The sequence below is a fragment of the Chrysochloris asiatica genome, unplaced genomic scaffold (genome assembly GCF_000296735.1).
Source record: "Chrysochloris asiatica unplaced genomic scaffold, ChrAsi1.0 scaffold00130, whole genome shotgun sequence".
NCBI lineage: Eukaryota > Metazoa > Chordata > Mammalia > Afrosoricida > Chrysochloridae > Chrysochloris > Chrysochloris asiatica.
The window spans coordinates 3266553-3286904 of NW_006408648.1; the positions used below are offsets into that span (position 1 = coordinate 3266553).

The following is a 20352-nucleotide window of genomic DNA, read 5'->3' on the forward strand; positions in this document are numbered from 1 at the left end:
GGTTCGGACTCGATGGCACCTGACAACAACAACTTTCATGAGCTCTGGTTATGGATCCAGGTAAAATTTAATTTTGACAACTTCAATCTTTTCTTTGCTTATTATGATGCTGTCTACTACTTCACATGTGAGCGTTATTGTTTCCTTTACAATGAGTTGTAATTCATACTGAAGGCTTTGATCTTTATAAGTAAGTGCTTCAAGTTTTCTTCACTTTCAGCAAACTAAGTTGTGTACTCTGCATGCCACAGGTTGTTAATGAGCCTTACTCCACTCTTCTTCATATAGTTCAGCTTCTCACATTATTTGCTAAATAAGTATGGTGAAAAGATACAACCCTAACACACACCTTTCCTGATTTCAAACCATACAGTATTATCTCTTTGTTCCCTTCGAACAACTGCCTCTTGTTCTATGTACAGGTCCCACCCACATGAGCACAATCAAGTGTTCCGGCACCCCCATTCTTCATAATGTTATCCATAAATTGTCATGATCCACACAGTCAAATGCCTTTACATAGTCAATAAAATACAAGTAATCTTTCTGGTATTCTCTGATGTCAACAATGATAGCCGTCATTCCACATCCTCTTCTGAATCTAATTTGAATTTCTGACAGTTCCTTGTCATTGTATTGTTATCACCATATTTAAATTATTCTGACCAAAATTGTACTTGTGTGTGACATTAATTATATTGTTCAATGATGTCCACATTCTGTTGGGTCTCTTCTCTTTGGAATGGGCACAAATATGGATCTTTTCCAGTCAGTTGGGCAGGTTTAAATGAGTGCTTCCAATGCTGTATCAGTTTGTTGAAAGATTTCAATTTATATTACATCAATTCCTGGAGCCTTGTTTTCTGCCAATGTTTTCAATGCAGCTTGGATCTCTCTCTTCATTCAGTACCATTGGTTCTTGATCATATGCGACCATTTGAAATGGTTGAATATCAATCATTTCTTTTTGATAAAGTGAATCTTGTGTGTATTCCTTCCATCTTATTTTGATTCAGTCTTTTTTTCTTTTTTGATTCCGTGTTCTTTTGATGCTTTCTGCATCATCCAATATCTTTCCCATAGAATGCTTCAATATTTCTAGTCAAGGCTTTTTGTCTTCAGTTCTTTCAGCTTGAGAAATACTGAATGTGTTCTTCCCTTTTGGTTTTCTAACTCCAGGTCTTGGCACATTTCATTATATTTACTTTGTCCTCTTTAGCTGCCCTTTAGAATTTTCTGTTCAACTCTTTTATTTCTTCATTTCTTCCATTTGCTTTAGCATCTTTACACTGGAGAGGAAATTTCAGAGTCTTTTCTGACATCCATTTTGGTCTTTTTTCTTGTTGCGTAGTGGTTATAAATCGGGCTGTGAGTTGCAAGGTCAGCAGTTCGAAACCACCAGCTGTTCAGTGGGAGAAAGATGAGGCTTTCGACACCCATAAAGATTTAAAGCCTCGGAAACCCTGTACAGGGTCACTATGAGTCGAACCAACTCCACGGCACATAACCACCATACTAACTTTTTAATGACCTTTTGCTTTCTTTCTGTATGATGTTCTTGTCTTTGGTCATTAGTGTCTAATGCATCAAAACTGTTCTTGATATGGTCTCTAAAATCAGATGGGATATACTCAAGGTTTATGTTTTGGCTCTTGTGGACTTGTTTTAATTTTCTTCAACTTCAACCTGAACTTGCATTTGAACAAATTGATAGTCTGCTCCATAGGTAGCTCCTAGCCTTGTTTTGGCTGATACTATTTAAAAAAATACAAATAACTTTATAAATAAAAAATAGTAATAACCTTTCATTTCATTCCCTTTAAGTAGCTGGATTCAGCAGTATAAAGAAAAAGATTATAAAGAGAAATCTACCAGGGCAGTGGCTGCTCTGGTTCATCAGCTTTCCTGTAGGAGCTGAGAACAATGCCCTTTAGAATGAGAAAATGTTCCCAGTGATGCCTAAGCAACATGTATGGCATTCCTCCATGACGACTCACTAACCTTTTTCTCTAAAACGACTGTACACCATACAGGCATATTTTCTCAAAAATAATTATTAGCTTGGTTGTTGTTAAGGGCCGTTGAGTTGATTCCAACCTATATAGGGTTTCTGAGGAGCTGCTTGTGGGTCTGAACTGCTGACCTTATAGTTCGCAGTCCAGTACTGATCCTACAGTGTCACACCAGGAGACCATTGTTGTTGTTGATTGCCATCGAGTCGGTTCTGACTGGTGAATTTGAACCACTGACACTGAGGTTCAAATTGACCTTACAGACTAGCGCATTATCCTGCAGCACCACACCAGGACTCCATTACTGACAAATAATTCACATTCCATAAAATTCACCCTTTTAAATTGGATAATTCAGTGTGTATTCACATCACCACTATCTAAGTCAGAATATTTTCATTAACCCAAAAAGAAACCCCAATGTCCCTTAGCTGTCACTCTCTATTCCCTTTTCTGTCTACAACCCTTGGCAACCAATTATCTACTTTGTTTCCATGGATTTGCTTATTATAGATAGGCCTTTCAAATCAATGGAATCACAAGACGCGTGACCTTTTATAACCAATTTCTTTGACCATATATGTTGTTGTTGTTAAGTGCTGTCGAGTCGGTTCCGACCCATAGTGATCCTGTACAGGGTTTTTGAGAAGCAGCTGAAACCACCGACCTTGTGCTTCAAACTAACTTTGCAGTCCAACACATTAACCCACAGCATCACACCAGTTTTTATCCCAAAATTATTACTCAGAAAAGAGGAGGATACTTTCCTACTGAAACCTTACAGAGGATCTCATGAAGGAACATTCAATTCCTTTATTTAAACAAGAGTTGGTATAATCCAATGCTTTAGAAACTCTGGCTAGAGGTTAATTAATTATAACATTAAATGGATATAAATGTCTATTACTTTTCCCATTATTCATTAAAGTTTGAATGAAATTATTCTATGAAATATGAATGGAAAATAAAATACAAATCTTAACATACCTTATATGAAGTCACTTAAAAAGATTAAAAAATTAAGCTAATAAATTAAATATTACATATGTATTACTATTTTACCAATACATGATTTATATTTCTTTATATTTTAAACTCTAAGTTCATAATTCAGAATTAGTGAAAACGTTTTTTTTTCTCCTTTCCATACTTCTAGAGTTTATTGTGAACATCTATTACCTATAACACTATTTTGATGGCTCTTTCCAAAGGAAATACAAGGGAGATTGATTTATATTCAGGATTGCCTTATGTTTGGAACTAAAAGATTCCGTATCATTAAAAGGCATGTTCAGATCTGACGATCTTCAGGTCTAAAATAATTGTGGATATCTCCCTAGTATTGTAAAAGTAGTTGAAAGTCCAATTCTTGGCACAAACTTTGTAAAAGCATATTATACCAAAAACTGCATGAAGTGATTTTATTTATTTAAAGGGAAAAAAACCAAAGACCCCTCTGCCTTTAAGTCATTGCTAACTCATAGCAACGTTGTAGGACAAAGCAGAACTGCTCCACAGGGTTTTCAAGGCTGTAACCTTTACAGAAGCACACAGCCACATCTTCCTTCTGCAGACTTGCCAATGGATTTGAATCACTGACCTTTCAGTTAGCAGCTGAGCACTTTAACCACTGTGCCACCAGGTGCCCTTATTTGAGAAAAAGCCAACAAATTTAGAATCTTTGATTGTAAAGGAATGAAGGGATCTTCAAGGCTGCTGTTAACTATCTCATTTTACCAGCAAAATAAAGAAAATAAGGGTGGTAAACGGCTTATCCAAGATCATATAATATGAAGGCCCACCAGGAAAAGAGGCTTTCACAACTTAGGTAGACCTGTCAACAACTCCATTTATATTCCCACTGTATAACTAAAGTGTAGAGAAGTTTAAAACTTGCTCTAAGTCACACAGCTAATAGGAACAGAGCTGGAATTGCATCTCAGGTCTCTATGACTTCAGAGCCATGAGCTCTTAACCATTTTGCTAGATAAATAAGCCTTCAGCTCATCAATGCCTTTTGCTGGGAATCACCTGGCTGAAAAATGCATACTGCTAGTTTAAAATTTCCAAATTAACTTAATGAAAACACATCAGAAATTAACAAAAGCACTGATAAAGTAGCAGAAAAAGTGGGGAGGCAGCAAGTTTGAAATTATTTTTAAGTTTATAAGTACATCTGAAAAAGAATCCACTGTTGTCAAGTCAATTCCAACTCCTGGCCATTATAGAGGATAGAGAAGAATTGCCCCATGAAGTTTCCAAGGCTATAAATCTTGATTGAAGTAGACTACTGTATCTTCCTTCCATGGAATGGCTGGTAGGTTTGAACCACTGACCTTCTGGTTAGCAGCTGATTGCTTTAACTACTGCACCACAAGGGCTCCTACAGCTAATAAAAGGCATGGGTTATTTCAAAAAGAATACCTGGTTAATTCTCTCAGTCGAGACACCTCAGCATCACGCTGACGTAAGGTTATTCCCAAGATCTTATTTTCCTTTTCAGCAGCTTCTAATTTAAACTGGGAGCTTTTCACATTGACTAAAGCGTCCTCCAGTTCTAAAACATAGGGGGAAAAAAAAGTCAGTTTCTTTATTATTTTTTTAAAATGTGACCAAAACTACAGTCCAAATAAATACCAATTTTCATCCTTGTTGTCTCAATGTCAAATTGCTGTTTGTGTTCAAGTATAGTTTGATCTTTCTCTTTGAATATACCAGCAAATTTTTTGTTTTCGTCTTTCTGATTTTCAATCACTTTTAACAGCTCTTCATTTTTACTCTGTAATAACTCCTGACTCTTCAGTGACTCCTGCAATTGATTTTGCAGTGATGTGTTCAATGACTGAAGAGAAAACACTGTAAGACAAAACAGATGAAATCAATATTACCTGAATTTTAAAAGTACAAACCTGTAATGATCTGGGGTTTCTTGGGTTTTTTTTTTAAGTTTTTATTGTCAATTGAGCGACAGTTTGAATGGGAGAAAATTGGTTTTGCACTCATCCTATCGTATTCCATTTCATTGCAATGATTACAATCCCATCCATGCATCATTAAACAGTATTTGCTTATATTCTCTGGTTTGTTTGTTTTTTTGAAGTACACAAGAACACTCAGGAATATAGAACCATTTAAACAACCCACGAGCACATTCTGCAAGCCTGCCCCCTGGATGCCAGCACACAGCCTTTCTCTTTCCATGAGTCTAGACTCCTCAGCTACTCTATCTCTCCTCTGTTCCTAGAATGTTACATTTATTGCTCCCCTCTTCATGTCACAAAACTACTTTTACAGTTGCCGTAATCAAAATTAGCCTTGATAACAATCATTCACTATTCAATCATAAGAATCTTATCCCCATTTCCTTTCACTACACCTGTCTAGACAAGATGAAAACTATTCAGTGGGGATTCTACCTTCCCTGACACACTCTGAAACTAAACTCCCCCTTGAAACTTTGTAAGTCACTTCAAGCCTTTATGGTGGTGGTAATGTGCGGTGGAGTCAACTTCGACTCATAGAGACCCTGTACAGGGTTTCTGAGGCTGTAAATCTTTATGGGAGCAGAAAGCCTCATCTTTCTCCCATAGAACAGCTGGTAGTTTCGAACTGCTGACCCTGAGGTTAGCAGCCCAATTTGTAATCACTAAGGAGCTCTGGTAGCGTAGTGGTTACGAATCGGGCTCCGAACCTTAAGGTCAGCGGTTCGAAACTACCAGCCGCTCCGCGGGAGAAAGATGAGGCTTTCTACTCCTGTAAGGATTTACACCCTCGGAAACCCTGTACAGAGTCGCTATGGGTCGGAACCGACTCGACGGCACTTAACAACAACAACAACAACACTACCAGAGCATGCCTTTATACCCACCTCATATTTGGTAACCAATATCTAAGTTGCCTGTTCCTATCAACCCTGTGTACAGAGGGGATAGGTTTGATCCTTGATATGAAGACTCCTTCCCTCTCAGTTGGTATTTTGAGCTACTATGTGCATAAGTCAAGTTAATCAAATTTTAGCAATTTACACTTGCTTCCTCTATCAGATTTCTTTATCTTACTCTATTTGAGCTATGATTATCAAGCCATCAAGGCTAAGTCAAATGGGTACTATCTGCAAGCTTGGGCATTCTTTATCTTACTCTATTTGAGCTATGATTATCAAGCCATCAAGGCTAAGTCAAATGGGTACTATCTGCAAGCTTGGGCATTCTTGTGCATCTTGTGGGGGAGACATCTGGAAAAACTGCAGATCAGGCAGAAAGCCTATACAGACCCTCTATAACAAATGAAACAACACAGAAAACAATTCTGGAAGCCTGAGCTTTGGAGAAAGGTTTGAGAAATGGATTGAAAACCTATTTGAGCAGGGGCAGTGAAATGAGAATAGTGGACGGACTGTCGGCCAGACACAGTGCTGCCATCTTGAACTTTTCTGAGCAGCTTTGGAGAGACAGACAGTGGGGTTGATGACATAGATATACAATGGGTGACATAAAAGATGTGATTCCTTCTTGTCCCCCATACTTCCCTGGATAACAGAGGTTAGGCCGGTCCCCACTCTCATCTAACCTGCTCTCTAGGAGTTTGGAGCCTTGCAGATTAAGCCAGTGTGAGACAGGTTCCACCTGCACCACCTTGGCACCTGGATTTAGACGAGCATTAGACTTGCAAGAAACTTAATAATCAGTCACCCTGTCCCCCGCTACCCTCTGGTTCTTACAGACAGTGAAACTACCAACCTGAATGGCTTTCACAAACTACATCCAGATTGAGTGTCCTGAACATGGACAATACCTAGGTCTATAAGAACTCCATCTAGGGCTAGGCACTCAGATGCCACATCCGTCTTCCATCCACCTTGTGAGTTTCTTGGCTAACAGGAGCCCCTGGAATTTCCTCCTCGCTGGGTCCAACAACTGTGCTGATTTTTCACTTATTTTTCCTTTTATTGTTTTGATGTCTTTGTTTTTTCTTTTTTCTTTGTTTTTACTCTTTCCCTTCCCTTAATTTTTATCCTTTCTATCTCCACTTTACTTTTTTTCTTGTTTCTCATTTCCATCCTCTTCTCCTTTTTACCTCTTGATTTTTCTTTACTATTCTAGTTTTGTCCCCTTTTCATCTTTTCTATTTTAGTATGTTTTTCTCTTATTTTTCTCTTGTACAGCTCTATTTTCTTGCCCTTCTTTTCTCTTTTTAGTTAATATACTCTTTTTTTCTTGTTGCTGCCTGTTTTTATTTCTTTTTTTCTCCTTATTAGATTGTTTTTGCTTTTGCTTGTTTACTCTGTTTTGATTTTCTGTATGTATTTTCTCTTTTTGACCCACTCAGTGGCAGACAGAAACCATGCCCATATATAACTCAGCCACAACCATACTCTCTGCAGTTCCACCCATGGGACATGAGTCAGTATCAACTCCTATACCACCTGATCAATGACAGACATCAGCCAACACCAGCCAAACCCACCCTAAACTGAGGTGCATGAACAGAGAATGGAAAATGGTACCTGTTTCCATTCTCTCATCACACCCACCAGCAAACAGATGGTGAGAGCCTATGAACAAACAACCATACAATCGTCAATTACATGCAGTTCAACAATATCACAATGTCTCAGAGACAACAAAAGATTTTAGCTCACACAAAGAACAAGAGAGACTAGCTCCAATAACTAAGATGTAGCCAGGAAACATTTCTGAGGAAGAAAAGGAAAGAGAAAAGGAAGTAGAACACATAGAAACTTGAGGAAAATATTACAAGGGCAAATAGATGAAATAAATGCAAGTTTGGAAACAATATAAAACCTGCAAACAGAAATCCAGAAGATTAATACTGAGAGCTCAGAACTGGATGGAGTACATTTGAAGAAATGGAAGCCGAATACTAGTAACCTTGATGATACATCTCTCAGTACTAGTAAGCTAGAAGAATGTTGTTGTTGTTAAGTGCTGTCGAGTCGGTTCCGACCCATAGCGACCCTGTACAGGGTTTCTGAGGGTGTAAATCTTTACGGGAGTAGAAAGCCTCATCTTTCTCCCGCGGAGCGGCTGGTAGTTTCAAACCGCTGACCTTAAGGTTCGCAGCCCGATTCGTAACCACTACGCTACCAGAGCTCCTTAAGCTAGAAGAATAATCTGAAAAAAATAATGAAAAAACTTGGAATGGCAGAGATTTATGTGGGGCACCATAAAGAGGAATACTTACTGGTGACTGGAATTCCAGAACAGGAAGAGGCAATAAAAAGCATGGAGAAAAGTGTCCGAGATGCTGAAAGAAAACTTCCCTAACATCATGAAAGATGAGAAGAAAACTATTCAAAAAGCTGAACAAACCCCAAACAGAATAGAACCCAAAAGAAAATCAACAAGACATAACATAATCTAACTTTCCAAAATGAAAGACAAGGAGAAAGTCCTGAGAACAGCTCAGGAAAAATGAAGTTACCTACAAAGAAGAGCCTGTAAGATTCAGTTCTGATTTCTCAGCAGAAACCATGCGAAGGATGATACATACAAAACTGAGAGAAAAAAAACTGTCAACAAGAATCCTAGACTCAGCAAAGTCATCCCTCAAATAAAATGGTGAAATCTGGACATTTTCAGATGTCCAATATATTATAAAGGAATTTGTAATAACCACACCAATTTTGCAAAAAAATACTAAAGGGTGTTCTTCGGACTGAGAATCAACAAAAGTACACAACCTGAGATTAACATACAAGACAACAACACCTGTAACTCAATCTAGATACAGAAACACAAACCTATATAAAGTTACACAAACCTACATGACTGAAAATAGGGGAGCAGAGATATCAAATTATAATGAAGCCAACTACAAAGCAAAAAGAGGAAATTGTGAACATACAGAACCTCCACATAGCAAGGAAGTCAAGTAGATTTTGTGATAAAACTGTTTAAAATGGGGAAAAAAGAAACTACAGGATAACCTCAAAGAAAATACACCTTCACACCAAAATTAAAAAGTGGAAAATCAGAAAACACTCAGTAAACATTAACACAACAGATATGAAAATGAAAAGAAAACCCACAAAAAAAATGAACTCAGCACAGAAAATTACGTGGAACAAAGAAACCAGCAGCACCACAATAAAACACACAACAAAATGACAACAATCAATTCACATCTATTGATAATTACACTGAATGAAAATGGATTAAATGCACTGGTCAAGAGACAGAGAGTAGCAGAAGGGATACAAGCTTTGGTACACATACACAACAGAATACTATGCAACACCGAAGAATACAATGAATCTGCAAAACACCTCATAACACAGATGAACCTGGAGGACATTATGCTGAGTGTAATTAGTCAATCACAAAAGGACAAATACTGTATGAGATCACTGTCGTAAGAAAAGGTTTTCTTGCTAAAAGAAACATCCTGTTCATGGGGTGGCAGGGAGAGGGAAAATTATTCACGGTGTAGAAGGCAGACTCATGTTAACTTGGGTGATGGGGAAGGCTATATATATAACAAGAGGGAGGCTGGCACAGGAAAAGATAAAGGTATTGGAAAACACAGGGAGGAGTGCAAGAGTTAAAGTGAATAGAGGTAAATACTATTAACATGGATGGGGTTGCAATCATTGTAATGATACAAAGCATATGATTTGTTGAATGTAAAACTGATGACCTGCTCAGTTAACCTTCACTCAATTCACAAAGTTACAAAAAATGATATGGGTGAGGGTTAGGGAAGGGAAGGACAAAGGAGAGTTGAGACAGGAAGTAGGGAGATCAGTGGTTTAATTAACAGATGACACTGGCTTATCTATGCTGCAGGTGAATCTGGCAATTCAGTGAAGTGCTTTGATGGGTGGTCATATTTCTATTATTGCTTTGCAACAGATTTTTATATATTTAGATAATCTTCTGTTCTGTATCAGAACAATTTCTCCATGTTGATGGTTTTGAATATCCTTGTAATTTTGCTATATAGAAATTTTTATTAAATTCCGGAAGCTCACTTTATCAGCCTTTTCCTTTGTGGTTGGTAGCTTAGGAAAGCCTAAGTGTTAAAAAGCAAAGATGTCACTTTGAGGCTAAGGTGTGACTGATCCAAACCATGGTATTTTAATTACTTCATATGCATGTAACAGCTGGGCAAAGAATAAAGAAGACCAAAAAACTGATGCCTTTGAATTACGGTACAGGTGAAGAATATGGACTGCCAGAAGAACAATAAAAACAAGGAGGATTTTCAAAGAAGTACATCCAGAATGCTCCTTAAAGGTGAGGATGGCAAGACTTCCACCTCTTATATTTTGAACATGTTATCAGGAGGGGCCAGTCCCTGGAAAAGGACGCCATACTTGGTAAAGCAGACAGTGAGCAAAAAAGAAGGAATATTCAACAAGACGGATTGACAGAGTGGCTTCAACAACACAGCAACAATTGTGAGAATGGCACAGGACTGGGCAGTGTTTCATTCTGTTAGATACAGGTCACTGCTGTGCATGTTGTACAAGGGGAAATGACTTAATGGCAATTAACAACAACAGCAATGACAGGAAAGACCTCAAAGAATATACACAAAAACAAAACCTCAACTATTAGAACTATTCATTTTTTGCTTTTCTTTTTGCTTTAAGCTCTGTAATCCCTAATGACAATTTGGCACTATCTGTCAAAATTGCAGTTATATATAGCCATTGACATAGCAGTTCTACAGCTATAAATCTATCCTACAAAAATACTCACACGTGCACAAAAACACATGTACATAGGTTTTTATTGTAAGCATTCTGTATTTGGAAAAAAGGGTAAATGCATACAGATCTACCATCATGTCTTTTAATAAATTATGATAGAGCAGCACAAGAAAATAGCCAACCAATTCTAAAGAATCATATTTATGTATTTGATATAAAAAAACATCTACTCTTTGTTAAGAGAATAAACGAAAGCTGCAGAGAAATAGATACAGTATAATCTCATTTTTAAAAAGGAAAAACTACATATGTAGTCTGTCAGTGCCTGGAGCAGAGTATTTGTGAAATATATGAGCAAAAGATCTCTGAAAGGAAACACTGTTTATTTGTTATTTCTAAAACCAGGCTATTACTGGGGAGTTTGGTAGCATGGGTCTTTCATTTTTGTGTTTCTGCATATTTTAAATTTTAATGGAAGGATCCACATTTTTTTCCATATTCAAACAAGAGGATCAAATACTTATTTGTAAGACCTAAAATGATAAGGATCATCAAAGAAAAAATTAAGAAAATAACTCAAAACCCAAGCTCATAGGAACAGAGTAATTTCTGACTCAGAGACCCAAATACATGGTATAAACATACTATTAAACATAAAATTGTACTAACAGCAGACAACAAGCTAGACAATTGGGACCTTCTAAAAATTAAACATTTATGAGCATCAAAAGACTTCATCAATAATATCGCTCAGGCATTAGTGAGCTGAAATAGACAGGTATTGACTTTTTTGAATTGGACAATCATGGTCTATTCTGCCAGCAATGACAAACTGAAGAAGAATGGTATTGCATTCATCATCAAAAACAGCATTTCAAGCTCTATCCTTGTCAAGGATATATTGTATCCTTATGATACAATAATATCCATATACCCACGTTACACTGTTGGGATTGCACTCAATGTCAAAAAAAACAAAATGTGTGAGTTGCTGAATGGAAAACTGATTTTCTCTGCAAATTTACATCCAAATCAGAATGAAATTAAAAAAAAAAAAAAAAAAGAGAGAGAGAAGAAGAAGAAAATTCACCACGTCACCCAAAGAAAGTAAGCCCATTTTTGCATTAACATTTCCAGAGCCACAAAGATTTTAATGTTAATCCTTAAAAGTTCTTCTTTTACCTACGTTTAAGGAGGTTGCATTCCGGAGAACCAGACATCTTTTGGGTTTTTTCTCGTTCTCTAACTTGCTGGTTCAAAATTCTTACTTGCCTAAAGGAAATTATGAAGAAACATGAATGCCACAATCCTGGGCTCATTTAACAGGGTACATTTGACAACATAGAAAACAAATATTAGCAACTAGTAGGGTAGCAGAAATTTACTCCTAAAGCAAGAAAACCAAATGAACAAAACAATACTATTGTTATGGGGCATAATGCAATTGGTATCGAGTTTTAATGGTAGAAGTAAGTTTCAAGAGGCAATGTACTACTCAGGTGCCCTCGGAGGTTGTAGTAGCTGAGGCTGAAAGAGGGAAAGGGAAAGCCAGGTTAGCCCAGGAAGATAGATGATGGGACAGCATAAAACCTCTCCTCATCAGAAAGAGGTGACTTTCCCCAACCTCTTTTCTTTTTTGTTGCTTTAAATCTTTTAATATTTCTTTTCCTTCTATTTCTACCATTTCCTTTCACATCTCGCCATTTTCTTCTCCTTTCTGTCTCCCTATCCTGTATCTTTGTTATTGTAGTTAATTAATCATTTACTTTCCTAATGATCTGTCATTACTATGAACTGGAACACCAACAGGGACTAACATTTGCTTGATAGTCTGTCAAACAATAGAAAATTTAACAAACACAAACCCATGCTGCTAGTAAGTTATTACTATATGGAAAAGTTAATGAATTTATTTTAGTAATGAGCATGTTTTTAAGCAGCAACTTCAAAGCACGTAAGGAGTCCTGGTGGTACAGTAGGTTAAGTGTTGGGCTGCTAACCAAAAGGTCAGCAGTTCAAACCTGCCAGCCAATTCACAGAAAAAATAAGAAGCTGTCTGCTACTGTCAAGATTTTCAGTCCCAGAAATCCTAAGGAGTAATTCTACTCTGTCCTGTACGGTCACCGTAAATTGGAATTGACTCGATGGCAGTGAGTTTGCTTCTCCCCAACCCCCTGCAACAGGTAGTTGCTTCACAAACAGGAATAAACAATAGGAAAATAAATCTTTACTTTTAAGAAGGTAATAGTTCATTTTTAAAAAGTTATCTCTAGTAACTCTTCAGAATTTCTTTTTCCAATTGCTGAGGCAATTCAGATCCCATATGTGACCCCATATGTTTCAGAGTAGAACTGTGCTTCACAGGGTTTCCAATGGCTGATTTTTCAGAAGTGGACTGCCAGGCCTTTCTTCTGAGGCACCTCTAGGTAAACTCAAACCTCTAAACTTTCAGTTAGTAGCCAAGAGTATTAACCATTTTCACCATCAAAGGATTCTTCCAGAATTATTTACTTGAGAACAATATATATCAGAATATTTACTTTTGTTATTGAATCTAAAAGGATAATACCCTACCTCACACCAATCGAAAGTATTCATTCTAGATGGATCTAGAGCTAAACAAAAGAAATAAACCCACCCTAAGAAGTACAGGTATACATTGTTTAACATCCACAATATATTCTGTGATTTGGACACTGTGTGAGTATTGCATTAAAACCTCTTGGGCGCCTGCTTCCGGCTGTCCTCACTGCCGTTGCTGCCACTGCTGCTGTCGCTGGAACCGCTGGTGGAGGCTGAAGAACCGGACAGCAGCCGCAGCTGAGAGGTTGGCTACAGGAGCAGAGTGAGAGGAAGCAAGTGGGGAAGGAGCAGAGCGCCCACCGCACCCACTTCTGCCCGCTGTTCTGCCTACCTGCCTACTGGACAACGTTGGTGCCCAGAGTCATGTCCTCTACTTTACCACCTGTGATCCAGGGCTTTAAAACCAGTAAGGGGAAACAAGGAGTCCTGGTGTGGTGCTGTGGGTTAATGCGCTGGACTGCAAGGTTGGCGGTTCAAACTCACCAGCTGCTTCTTGGAAATCCTATACAGGGTTGCTATGGGGCAGAAATGACTCTCCGACAGCACTTAACAACAAGGAAAAATAATAAACAAAACGAGAGCTGCTTTCCCTGTTTTAAAAAAAAACGTTATGGGGTCACAGACGTTCGCAGTCTGACATTGTCCCAAAGGGACGTTAAGCAATGGATACCTATATTAGGGGAAAATCTACCTAACCTTGAATGAGGAAGGCATTCCTAAGCAAGACTCAAAATCCAGCAATCTTCAAAGAAAAGAATAAAGAATTTAATTACGTTAACATTTGTTCTAAGCTTAGAAGCCTGGGAGAAAATGTCTCCTACCTACATAACAGACAGAGTCCGTAACGTTTGATGAGCTCTTATAAATCAGTAAGAAAGACAATCCTATCAAAAGTGAAAAAGGATAAGAATGGGTAATTCACATAAGAAACAGAAATAAAAATTATATAATATGAAAAACAGCCTATTTAATACTAGTATCTTTTGGCCATGTCTAGTGTCAAAATTTTTTGATATATCTAATGTCAAAAACAGAAGGAGCTAACACTCAGTGTTGTAAGGGAACAGGGAAGGGAATTCTCTCATGTGGCAGGAGTCTATAGGCATCACCATTTCGAATGGCAATTTGGTAGTATAAACCCAAATGTAAAATGCTCATGATCTTTGACAAAATAAGTCTACCTCTATGTTTTCTAGCCTCAGAAATAGTCATGCACGTGCAAAAGTATCTACAACCCTGCAAATGGGTACAAGGATGTTCACAACAATATACTGAATATTGAAATGTTCAAAACAATGTAAAACACTACACGAGTTATGGAACATCCATACCATGAAATACTAATACAACACATGCATTAGAAAGAACGACACTTCTACATGAAAAATTTTCAAGACGCTTTAGGAAATGAAAAAAAGGGGGCTGAAGAACAGTATGATAATACAAAACCCACTTACATGTCTTAAAAAGCTCTATTATATGTATGGAGTCTTGGTGCGACTCTGTAGGATAACTCCTCAGAAACCCTACTCAGGGTTACTATGAGTCAGAACCAACTCAACAACACTTAACAACAACATTATATATACATGTGTATGTAGAGTGTGTGCACAGATTCATATAGTTTCTGGAATGAAAAAAAAATTTGTTAGCAGTGGGGAGACAAAGAGATTGTATGTGTAAACGGAAACTTGCATATCTTATGCTATATCTTCTGTATTGTTATCTTGCACAAGACTATATTATTGTGCACTTAAAACTTAAAGAAGGCAATCTACATGAAATGGACAAATTCTTAGAAGCAAAAGTTACCCAAACTGACTCAAGAGTAAAGTCTCAACAGACCCTTAACAAATGAAGAGATTAACGCAGTGATAAAAACACTCCCAACCTAAATAAATGCGTTCACTAAGGAATTCCACCAAAATTTAAGGAAGGAAAAGAAAGGTTTCAAACACTTCCAAAATGGTAACGCTAATAAAATTCTGATTTTCTAAAAAGGTCTCCCCTTTACAACAGAGTGCACATCTAGAAAAGGTAGCACAGACTGGTGATACAGAACTCCAGCCACAATGCTTCTTTTGGTGTTATGTAAAAAAGTCTAACACATGAGGTTCTCTTACATATCAAGTATGTGACAGTAGCTTTGCTTGACATCTTCTTGTGTGTTCCTGGTCAGATTTCTCTCTCTTTCCCTTTACTCAATAGAAGTCTCTCATCCTCCTTATCCTCTCCTCTAGTAGAATATTTTTTCTTACTTTCACTAAAATAGATTTGGGATAAACTGTTATCCTTCTGTCAAAAGATCTACCAATTCATGTATGCGTATACCAATTTTTACTTCTAGTCTCAAAGAATGAGGTCTCATCTGCTCCCACCTTCGCCTATGCCATCAAAAACTCTTACTTCCTTCATCTTTTCATTGGAAGCTTCTCCCTCTTTGTCAGCTCATGTGCCTAACCTGAGAAGCATACTAAAATTGCTACCTTAAGAAAACACTTCCTCCAATCTAACTGCAACACTAGCTATTCTCTTGCCTCTCATTCCCTGCTTTAAGAGCCAAATTGTTTTTTTTTTAATTGAATGTTCTATAAAAATGACTCATAATGAATTATGTGTACATAAAAATAAATACCAAAAGATAATCTTTTAAAAATGGATGTTACATACACTATTTAAAAATAGTATGCATTATATTTAGCCATACTTGAGTTTAACATTTTAACAGAGGAAAACTACTGACATCTACACAATTTTTTCAGTCTATAGATACTTTTTAACAAACCTTGGTTGGTGGTGGTTATATGCCGTGGAGTCCGTTCCGACTCACAGCGACCCTGTACAGGGTTTCCAAGGCTGTAAATCTTTATGGGAACAGAAAGTATCATCTTTCTCCCACGGAACAGCTAGTAGTTTCGAACTGCTGACTTTGAATTAGCAGCCTGATTCATAACCACTATGCTACCAGAGCTCCTTTTAACATACTTAAGTGAGGTAAAAATTAACATATTTAACACCCCAAAAGTTTCCTCATGCCCATTTTTGTACTTCTCTCCTTCTCAGGCAACCACTGATTTATAGATTAATTTGCATTTTGAAGAACTGTATATAAATGGAATCATACAACATGCAATCTCTTAAGCTTGGCTTCATTCACTCAGAGTAAGTCTGAGATTCATCTACGCGGCTACATGTGACCATCACTCTTTCCTTTTAGCTTAGTGGTATTCTATTTTACAGATACACTATCATTTGTTTAGCTAATAACCTGCTGATGGATACTTCATGAGCATGTCTTTGTGTGGACATACGTTTTCACTTCCCTTGAGTAACTACCTAAGAGTGATAAGGCTGGGTCACATGGTAGATGACTTCTGGTGTAGTGTTATAGGATCAGCACTGGACTACGAACTACAATGGTTGGCAGTTCAAACCAACCAGGTGCTCCTCAGAAACTCCATGCAGGTTTGCTGAGTCAGGATCGACTCAAAGGCCCTTAACAGTAACAATGGTAGATGCACATAATAATTTTTAAGAAACTGTCAAATGGTTTTCCAAAATGGCTGTACTATTTTATATTTCCACTAGGGAAGTTCCTTTGTATCTTCACCAACACTTGCTGTGGTCAGTCTTTTGTATTTTAGCCATGGGTTAAATGCACTGGACTGCAAGGTAGGTTTGAACTGCAAGGTCAGCAGTTCAACTTCACCACCACTTTTTGGAAACCCTATATAGGGCCACTATGGGACAGAACTGACTGGATGGCACTTAACAACAACAGTAGGGTTGCTATGAATCAGAATCAACTTGACATCAGTAGGTTTGGCTTTAGTCAGTATGTACATAGTGGTATGTCAGACTACTGAAGGTGAGCATCTTTTCATGTGTTTGATAGTCATACATCTTTTCTGATGAAATGTCTACTCAAATATTCTGCACACTTTAAAACTGGATGCTTGTCTTATTACTCAGTTCTACATATACTCTAAATACCTAAATGGTGGTGGTTATGTGCCATGGAGTCAGTTCCAACTCATAGTGACCCTGTACGGGGTTTCCAAGGCTATCAATCGTTACGGGAGCAGAAAGTCTCATCTTTCTCCCACAGAATAGCTGGCAGTTTCAAACTACTGACCTTGAGGTTCACAGCCTGATCGTAACCACTATGCTACCAGAGCTCCTTAAATACCCAAATACATATACTTAAATATTCAAAGAGCAAGTCCATTATGAAATACAGATTTTTGCAAATGAGTTCTCCTAGCTTATGGGTTGCCTCTTCACTGAAGAATCAGTGTTAATTTGAAGAGTAACTTCATTTTGATAATGTTCTCTTTTTTTTTCTAGTTGAGAATTTAGTTCTGCTAAATACAAAATCCCAATTCAAGGTCACTAAGATTTTCTCCTACAAGTTTTGTAGTTTTAACACATATTAAAATCTCTGCTCCATTTCAAGTTAACTTTTGTATATGGTGTAAGGTAGAAGCTGAGGTTTACATTTCTGTCTTTTATATTGCTAATTGTTTCAGCTTTATTTACTGAAAAGGTGAACCTTTACCCATTGAATTTCTTTGGCATCATGTAAAAAAAAAAAAAAAAAATCTGTGTCCAAATGTGTGAGTCTGTTTCTGGACTCTGTTCTATTCCACTGGTCTATTTGTCTACCATAACTTGGATGCCACAGTTTTTTTTTACTGTAACAGACAGTACCAACTTTGTTCTCCTTTTCCAAAGTTGATTTGGTTATTTTTCTTCTGTTGTTAGGTGCCATAATGTTGGATTTGACTCATAGCAAGCCTAGGCACACGGAACAAAACACTTCCTGTTCCTATGCCATCCTTACAATTATTGCTATGTAGCCAGTGTCAAACCATCTGGTTGAGGGTCTTCCTCTTTTTCACTGATCCTCTACTTTATCAGCTGTCTAGAGAAGATTTTCACTGGAATTGACAGACTCTATCAATCCATTTGGAGAGAACTGATGTTTTAACAATGTTCTACATCTCTGAGCCTAATAAATATCTTATTTATAGTATATAGGTCATCTTCTTTAGTGTCTCTCAGCAATGTATTATTGGTTTCAGTGTATAGACCTTACATCTCTTTTACTAAATTTGTTTCTATAATGCTTCATACTTTTCATACTTCATCTAAAATTATCTATTACAGGTACACAAAAACAATTGATTTTTGCAACCTTGTTAAACTCAAATGAGTTCCAGTTCTAGTAACTATTTGTAAAAGACATGAGATTTCTACAAAAACTATAATACTATATATAATATGTATATTGAAAGTTTCACTTTTTCCTTTCTAACGAGGATGGCTTATATATGTATTTTTTTTTCTTGACTTACTGCACTGCTTAGAATCTCTAGGGTAATGTTAAATAAAAAGTATTATCATTATTTACTAGATATCATTCAATCATTTTTTTTCTAGTGTATATAGAAATAAAAAGTAATCACTAAACAGAATTTTAAAATAATGGGATGGTATTAAAATATTATTTTAAAACACCACGTATTGAATTTAGGATTACATAATTTTAATAACAAAAAAGGTAAAAAGTGAAACCAGAACTGATAAACATTAATTGAAACTTTTTACTTGAAGAAATATGAAGTCCTAAAAAGATGAAGTTAAGAAAACAGCATATGAGAAACATTAAGAATTTGGAATTTTTATTTCCAAGATTACTAACACATTCTATTCTGTAATTATAATTCTCATAGTTGTGTAATCTTGGTTCTACACAAAAATAGATTCCCGTCCTCTCCAGACCACTACTTTATTTGAATTCATTTCTTGATTAATTGGGCTTTGCCATGCAAAAGTTTCTTTTACATTTTTTAAAGGAGCCCGAGAACTTGGGAACTTCTACATTTCTCACATCTGAGAGTGTGACTGCTGCCTATACAACACTAACAGGACAGCTGGACCGCATATGGGACCCTTGCAGCATATTTTCTTTTCCTTAGAACTTTGTAGATGCTGTTCTATGATTTTCTGGCAACTTAGACTGTGAATGACTGAGAAATGCCTGATATTTACTTTTTCTTTTGGAATATCTATAAGAAATCTTTCTGTATTTTTCAGGTATAGTAACTTTACCAGCACATCTTTGCATTGATTGTTTTGCACAATTTTTCTGGGATCCTGTGTGACTTAATATGCAGACAAAAATCTTTAAATTAGTAAATTTATATTCATCTTTTTATTTATATATGTTTTTGTGGCTGGAAGGCGGAGCACTTTATTATTTACACGGATGAAGAAAGAGCAGGAGGATAGAGACCGAGGTGGGGTGGGATGGTGGCTGGGGGTCCTCATAGCTCATATCTGGCAAATAGTGGCAAATGATGATGGGAACTTTCAGGCCTTGAGCTCCGTCATGGTGATGAGCAGGGGATACCCCCTCCAGCTCCACCATCATGGGGGCACAAATCACGATCTGGAGGGGTTGGGTGCCTAGCACGCGGGCTTGCTCATATTTGGTCATGTACCACGTGGGTGATCCGCTTCTGGTTGGCCTGTGGTCGCTCCTGACAGAAGGATCTTGACTTTCTCCTGGCCCTCCTCCTCAGCATTCTCCAGGTCATCTAGTCCTTCCTTCTTCTCCACATAATCAAAAGTCGTCACCATCAAAATTGTCCTCATTGTCTAACATACTGCCCACGCGGCAGACACCTGGTTTTTCTCCCCACAACCGCCAGGAGAACCCCCTTTATTTATATATCTTTTACTAATGTATCATTATACATTTATTTTGTTCTTTTCCAGGAAAATCAATTGTATTAGTTTGCATCTCTTTTGCTGAATTTCTATATATATAGATCATGTTTTTTACAGTATTTTATGGATTGTTCCATTTCCATTTTGATTTCTTCAAGATTGTTGTTAGGCGTCCTTGAGTTGGATCCAACTTATAGAGACCCTACCTGCAACAGAATGAAACACTGCTCGATCCTCACAATTGTTGTTACACTTAAGCTTATGACACTGTCAATCTATCTTATTTGGGGTCTCTCTTTTTCAGTGACCTTCCACTGTAACAAACATAATGTCTTTCTCCAAGGA

At 37.2% G+C, this 20352-nt stretch overlaps 1 protein-coding gene and 1 pseudogene across 1 annotated transcript in view; both read right to left on the reverse strand.

Moving 5' to 3' along the window:
• CCDC14 (coiled-coil domain containing 14) overlaps positions 1 to 20352 on the reverse strand; it is a 79335-nt gene that overhangs the window by 13986 nt on the left and 44997 nt on the right. The window contains exons 9-11 of the mRNA XM_006869369.1: positions 11876 to 11961; positions 4650 to 4868; positions 4437 to 4569 (exon numbers count right to left, since the gene is read on the reverse strand). Of these exons, the coding sequence (XP_006869431.1) occupies positions 4437 to 4569; positions 4650 to 4868; positions 11876 to 11961 (438 nt within the window). The remainder of the gene's footprint in view (positions 1 to 4436; positions 4570 to 4649; positions 4869 to 11875; positions 11962 to 20352) is intronic.
• LOC102823869 lies at positions 19532 to 19942 on the reverse strand (annotated as a pseudogene).